At 31.8% G+C, this 7,492-nt stretch overlaps 1 protein-coding gene across 1 annotated transcript; it reads left to right on the top strand.

Annotated features, from left to right (window-relative positions):
* Positions 1–1,989: 1,989 nt before the first annotated feature.
* LOC145576682 (organic cation/carnitine transporter 7-like) lies at positions 1,990–5,835 on the top strand. Its single transcript, XM_081634402.1, has 5 exons — positions 1,990–2,419; positions 3,666–3,903; positions 4,247–4,763; positions 4,870–5,072; positions 5,164–5,835. Exons 1-5 carry the CDS (start codon positions 2,133–2,135, stop codon positions 5,467–5,469), a joined length of 1,551 nt encoding a protein of 516 aa, XP_081490528.1. The 5' UTR covers positions 1,990–2,132; the 3' UTR covers positions 5,470–5,835.
* The last annotated feature ends 1,657 nt before the right edge of the window (positions 5,836–7,492 follow it).

Below are 7,492 nucleotides of genomic sequence, written 5' to 3'. Positions count from 1 at the left end.
TTTTTTTTTTTTGAACGTACGGAAACAGAGATGAGAGGCAGAGATAGTCCCACCGAGCGTGACAAAATTTGTTTACACAAATTTCGAGTCTAAATAAATAAAGACGGGAAATAAAGTAACAAATGAATTTATATTAATATTTGATTTTTGGGTACAATCTCTGTATAAAAGTTTATAATAAAAATAAACTAAGTCCTCTAATTCTGTTCCGCAGCTTGACGATGACACGTGTGTGACACTTGTAGGGTGACGTTTGATGACGTCGACTTGAGTTTGAATGCAGGGTGACGTTTGATGATGTCAACCTGTATTCAGGGGTTTTGTTTGAATACACCTGAACGAGGGCTTATGAAGCTTAATCCCGTTCAAATGTGTTTGAGTGTATCTGAACAAGTCGGCACGAGTTTGATGTGCTTGTTGACTTACTTCAGAGAGAATTCCGTTTGAGTTTTATGAGCTCTTGGAATAATGATTTCTGGATCCCCTCAACTGATGGAGGAATGGTGTATTTATAGGAGAAAAGAACCCCTTGAGTGGACTTAGTAGGTTTGGGCCTGGCCCATTTTATGACTTAGAAGTGTTTTAACCTGGTCCGTTTAATTTATTTTATAACCCGAATTATATTTGATTAATTCGAATTATTTATTTGGGTGGGCCAAAAAATAATTAAAATGGATTATTCATATGATTTTAACCCAAATTAATTTATTTAATTTAATGTACGATACTCATAAAATTTTCCGTGTCTACACAAATATAATAGAAAAGTAATAAAAATAAAAGTTATTTTATTTAAGTAAAAATGATATTTTATAGGATCTTGCTAACGAACGCCCCCGAGGCATTGGATAAGCATTTAAAATATCACCTAAAGTGGTATTAATTTGGAAAAGCGTGACAAAATCATGCGCCGATCGGTGTAATTAATGTTAATTTTTTATTTAATCTTTCTACTTTTAGCTAGCTTATCCAATGCCCTGAAGACGTTCGTTAGCTTTTGCCTATTTTATATCAATTTAGCAAAAATAATGAAAGATAATATGACCTAAATTATACATGATGAGTGATAACTTGCCCCATCTTTAAATACACAATATACACCAATGGGACAACTTGAAAGGTATTCACGGTGAAATTATAGTTTGATGATCAAATATCACTAAAATATATGTGAGGGTATATTTGGGAGAAGAAAAATAATGTGCATGGACAGCATGGTATACACATCTCCCTAGGATTGCATCATGCAAGTAATTTACTTAATTATCTAAACATTGTTTATTAAATAATACACACAGCAACTAAACAGATTGGTTTATTAATAATTTTTATAATTTCCTTGGGAGGAACAAACCGGCCAATTTAATTCATTTCTTCTATATATTTTTTTCGACTCACTATTTCTTCTATATTCACAATATTCTTTATTTTATAATATTATGAATTACTTAATCATTTTATTTTATTTTATTTTACAAATTGCCTATATATACTATTTTTCTACATACTATCCACATTCATATATCTTCAAACAAATTTAGAAATCTCCTACTTGTTATATTTCTAGCTCTTTTCCTCCAAGAAATGTTGTCATAAGATCAATCTTCGCTAATCTAAAATCAAAACATTATATTTTGACATCCTATTTACATATTTCAACGCCTTCATCGTACGACCTTGTCACTCATCGACACTCGTGGGATCAACAATTCAACGTTATTGGTAAGTAGTCCGAATTTAATCACTTATATTTCGACATCATTAATTAATTTTGTACCTCTTCAAATTTCATCTAAAGTCAAGTTGTATCTTATAGATCAACAATTAGTCAAAAAAAAGGCTGGAAATTATTGCTTGCAAAATTCCAAACAACACTAGACTTTGTTGACTCAACGTAACGAAGACTGTACCGTGCAAGAATCTTCTGATAAATTTCGTATAGTTGCATCTTGCATAATTAGACTTGATCAAGCAAAGTTTCTTGAAAATTTTCATTAGAAATCTAATATTTATAAAAACATCTAATAAAGTTTGAAAATTATCATGAAAAACACATAGTATATCAAAGATATATTATTATTATTATTATTATTATTATTATTATTATTATTATTATTATTAACATTTTATTGATGACTTCAGAAAAAATGGCGGATAAAGTAAGTGTAACGTACACAGTCGATGAAGCACTTGTTACGATGGGGTTCGGAAAGTTGCAGTTTTTGGTGTTAGCCTACGCCGGAATGGCGTGGGTTTCGGAAGCTATGGAGATGATGATTCTATCGTTCGTCGGACCGGCCGTTAAATACGAATGGGAGCTTAGCGCGGCTCAAGAAAGTCTTATAACAACCATAGTTTTTGCAGGCATGTTCGTTGGTGCTTACTCTTTTGGTCTTATTTCCGATAAATATGGAAGAAGGTAAATATCATTCAGACAAATTATCTCTTTTTGTAGAAATACTCTGTTCTCATTTATTTTGTGTTATATTATTGTGGGAAAAAGGATACACATACTCCTCGTTCAAAAAAAACAAAAAAGGATACACATACTCTTTTTCTGTTTGTCTCCATTGTCATATACTCATATTTTAATGTATATTTTTAAACAATAATATTGTTAACGTAATAAAGAAAATGATAAATAATACGAAGTATTTTAAACTAAGGTAAATAATAAGTTTCTGGTGTATATTTTTATTTTTATTTTAGGGTTAACTATGTGCAGCCTTTAAGGTTAAAAAAAATTTAATTTATTTCTTAATTTGGTATTAATTTAGGAATGCATGTGAAAATCACGTGCAAATCAGTGTAATTATGTTATAAATTTATTTATTTTTTTCATTTAACTCCTTATATATAGCCTTAAGGCCATGTATGATATTTTTGTGTCAAAAAAAAAAAGCCATGTATGATATTTTTTTTTATAATTATAATTAACAAAATAATTATTATTAAAATAATGTCTTCTCAAATTATAATTTCAAATACGACAAAAAATGCTAAATAAGTTATTATTATTTTTAAGAAGTCCAGTTTAATTGGGTGGATAAGTTGACCTTATGAATTTCTATTGTACTGTTTACCAGGCCAATTAAGTCTAACAATTTGCTGTTTGTTTTTGAATTTCTTCTGTCTCTGCTGTCTTAATTAACTCCTGTATGGCTGTATATGCTGTATCATGTGCATCAATTGCACTAATAATTTTATAGTTAGCCACTTAGCCTTTGACATATACATAAGTAACTTATTTTGTAAGCGAGTTACTCCCAACTTTAAATTTGTTATTTTACGTGTAGAAATAGTTACATGATAAATAATGATGTAAAAAGAATTTGATCTTATGTCTAAAAATCACCCCAAGACAATAACGAACTAATCTAATAGAATTTCACTCGAAGTGACATTGTCATATGGATCGGAACATGTATACATCAAAATACCTAAAACGTTAAGGTACCCTGATATTCATAATCTGTAACTTAGATTTCATAAGATTCTTTTTCATACTCTGATTGAATAATACTAACATAGCATACGGCATAATTCTTGGATCATTTCAGGTGTGTTTATCAGTTTATGTTACGTTTTGGACATAATTAACTATTTCTGCTACATGATCACACAATAATATGTTACTCAATTATTTGCAACTCTGTATATTTCAGGAAAGGTTTTGTATTTTCGGCAGTAGTAACATGTGCAGCTGGTCTTCTGAGTGCAGCATCACCGAACTTCGTGGTGTTGCTCGTTGCTCGTTGTTTGGTAGGCGTCGGGTTAGGAGCTAGTCCTGTTTTACTAACTTGGTTTCTAGAGTTTGTACCTGCACCTAGCAGGGGTACTTGGATGGTCCTTTTCCAAGCCTTTTGGACCGTCGGTTCCATCACCGAGGCTGCCTTGGCATGGGTATGCTAGTTGCCCTCTATGATCAGTTTTTGGGTTCAGATAATAGATCACATTTGACTTTATGAATTATAGTATGAAAATGGAAAAATCACATTCTTAAAAACATCTAAATAAAGATAAACAATGGGAAATGTACATGATCTATTAATTATTTTACATTACAATCACAAGTTATATCATTTATAACATTTATACTCAACAAACTTTTATATCTCAAATTAATCTAATGTTTATACAATCAACAGTTATGTCATGATCAAAATTTTAATCATATATAACATGCTAGTAAATAGTACAAATATTAATTACTTGTTGATTCTAACATGGTGCTAATTTTTAACAGGTTATAATGCCGAAATTGGGATGGAGATGGCTGTTGGGTCTATCTGTTCTGCCTTCATTCATCCTGCTGGTATTCTATTTCATTACCCCTGAGTCGCCGAGGTACTTGTGTTTGAAAGGCCGAAAGAAAGAGGCTACCCTAGTGTTAGAGAAAATAGCGAGAATAAATGGCAAAGAATTGCCTCCTGGTGTACTTGTTACTGATATGGAGCAAGAAGAAATTAACTGTCCTACAAAAGTTGTTACAGGGGAAGAAGGCGCAGCACCTGCGAAATATGAGGATTCCGATATGTCTGTCGTTCGATCATTCAAAGTTCTTCTTTCAAAAAAACTGGCTCCCACAACTCTGCTCCTGTGGGTAGTTTTCTTTGGTAATGCATTTGCGTACTATGGCATCGTGTTGCTAACAACTGAGTTGAACACTAAGGACAATACATGTGATTCTCATGTTGTTCATAAGAAAGAAAATACTAAGCCTGATATTGATTATAGAGCCGTGTTCATCACTAGTTTTGCTGGTAAGTTTGTCTACTTTTGGTTGATAAAGACGGTTTTATTGACTAATTAACATGTACTTGTACAATTTTTTTTTCGGTACTAACATTTTTATCTATAACTCTGCAGAACTCCCAGGACTTATTATTGCTGGCATCCTAATTGATCGAATTGGTCGTAAGTATTCCATGGCAATCATGTTTGTTGCTGGTGCAATATTCCTGTTTCCTCTGGTGGATCATCGATCAAACGCTATCACAACAGTTCTCATGTTTGGGGCTCGAGCCTCTATAATGGGGAGTTTCACCATTGCCTTTATTTTCGCTCCAGAGGTAAATTAATTTTGCTTTTGTTTGAGTTTGATTTTGTTGCTGCATTATCATTTTTTCATGGTAGTGACGTTTTTTTTCCTGTATGATACAGATATATCCAACATCAGTGAGGAATACGGGTTTTGGAATGGCGAGTTCTATGGCAAGAGTAGGTGCAATGGTTAGCCCTTATGTGGCTGTAGCTTTGATACAAGGATGTCATAGAATGGCATCAATCTTGTTTTTTGCAGGAGTAATATTAGCTGCTGCAGTCTCTGTCGCGCTAATTCCATATGAAACAAAAGGACGCGAGTTAACTGATAGCATTGACAGTAATAAGAATGACATACCCAAGGCCGTAGCACTTACACAAGAAGGAGCTCAACAAAAACCATCAAGTAGTTCTGTTAATGTATAAGAGTCTTCTAACATTGATCATTGGGATCCTACGAAGAATACGAATTGCCAACATGAACAATTTTAAGAACATCTTACTTTGTTGTTTATATATATGAGTATGGTAGTAAAAGATAGAGTTTGTATGCGTTATTAACTATTGTGTTTAGGCGGCCTTTTAATAGAGGAACTATTAGAGTTAATTGGTAATGAGCAAATTAGAGAAGCTCATAAGGCCAAAAATCTTAGAGAAAGTTGTGCAATAATGTTTCTGGTGTGCTAGGATTTCTCTTCATACATGAGGTTGGGTGTTTGTATGTGTAAGTATTTTCAGAGTCAATGTCAAATTCGGATATTATCATAAATATCATAAATATTTTTTATTTAAGCGATACTCCATATTGTAGTTACTTTCTCTCTTTTTTTCAAACTTTTTAACTTCCTATGCATTTTATTCACACTTGTCAATGTAAAATTTCAACAACTAATTTATTAAATAAAAATAATAGTTATAAGACTATATATAAAGCTAACAAGATCCCTCATAATTATATTTTACTTAATCAAATCATTTGAGGTTTTTTTTTTCTTTACTTTTATCCAATTGAAATTTGACTCAATACTAGAATAAAAGGGGATATAATGAAAAGATTAATGAGGGGACCAAATGAGTCTGGCTAGGGGGCTTTATCTATCTTCTTGGTCTTCGGCACATGACAAGGACTTGTAACTTGAAGAAAAATAAGTCAATCATAAATTGCTTAATCATTAAAATATTATAATAGTCATATTTCAATCGACTACGATAAATTTTTATGTCAAGGGAGGTAAGGATGTAAAGATGAAGGAAAACGTGACTTCCCTTCTTTTGTAAAGGAAAAATTTTAAGTTTTTAATCTCAAAAAGTGTAATTTTTCACCAATGGGAAATTATTTTCTGCCCTTTCGTAAGCAAAACAAAGGAAAATGAAGAAACCATTTTCCATTATAACACTTAAACTACAACAAACTAAAAACACAAAAAAGCAACTAATTTAAGCTCATTTGTGGGCTTTAGTTTGTAAGGGAAGGGAATGGGCTTTACAAATCATTGCTTGAATCTTTGTTGGACCCTTGCGTTGTTGGATCCGTAACTCAATAACCCACGCCCTATGTTTTGAATTTTATTTTATTTTATTTATTTATTTATTTTTTATTTTTTTTTATTTTTTGTGACATAGTGTGTTTTGAACCTTAAAACTACTATAGTAATAAAAGCAAAATAAGTGAGAATGAGACCGCAAAATAAAAATAACGGTTTTTTCATCATATACCACTGAGTTTTAACTTAATTCACCGTATATCATAAAAAACTTTCTAATTCACCATATATCATTGAGTTCCTGTGCAATACCACAAAATACCTTTTTTGGTAACTGTCGTTAGCTTGCCGTTTGGGGTATTTTACTAATTCACCATATACCCATGTTTATAAAGTTATTTCACCATATACCATTAAATTAAAAGATATTTCACTATATACCCAGAAATTACAACAATTATTTTAAATTAAAAAATAAAAAATTAGTCGTTAACTGTTTTAACGGATAGTTTATGTATATAAACATAATACTTGAGGGATTGAAGCGGCACTTCACCCTTCTAAAAGCATTTGCAAAGATGTCAACACACTCGAAATCATCGTCGTCATCTTACAAATATGCATACATAAGAATGCCAAACAAAGCTTGTACATGTGGGAAGAAATTTGCAATAAGGAGCTGTGATTCGGCAAAATATCCATAAAAGTTGTACTATAAGTGTGATATATGAGAGAAATTTCGATAGTGCAAGGGTAATGCCGAGCAAAATGTCCTTTCGAGTTATGAATTTCAAAGTAGGGGAAGTATAGACACACAATGTCATGGAGATGAGAGCATGTTGAAGGAGCTCAAGAGAAGAGTAGTGAAGCAGCAAAAAATAGTAGATGCAAATTCTAGGTATATAGTGAAATATTTTTTAATTTAATGGTATCTGGTGAAATAACTTTATAAACATGGGTATATT

The sequence above is a fragment of the Chenopodium album genome, chromosome 13 (assembly GCF_948465745.1).
Source record: "Chenopodium album chromosome 13, dcCheAlbu1.1, whole genome shotgun sequence".
In the NCBI taxonomy this organism is placed as follows: domain Eukaryota; kingdom Viridiplantae; phylum Streptophyta; class Magnoliopsida; order Caryophyllales; family Amaranthaceae; genus Chenopodium; species Chenopodium album.
Note: the sequence above shows the minus strand (reverse complement) of the source record. Positions and strands in the feature narration are given on the sequence as shown.

Coding starts and splice junctions, on each gene's coding strand:
- LOC145576682 (XM_081634402.1), top strand. CDS start 2,133: ATGACTTCAGAAAAAATGGCGGATAAAGTAAGTGTAACGTACACAGTC. Junction 2,420..3,665: donor TCCGATAAATATGGAAGAAG/GTAAATATCATT, acceptor TGTATATTTCAG/GAAAGGTTTTGTATTTTCGG. Junction 3,904..4,246: donor CCGAGGCTGCCTTGGCATGG/GTATGCTAGTTG, acceptor AATTTTTAACAG/GTTATAATGCCGAAATTGGG.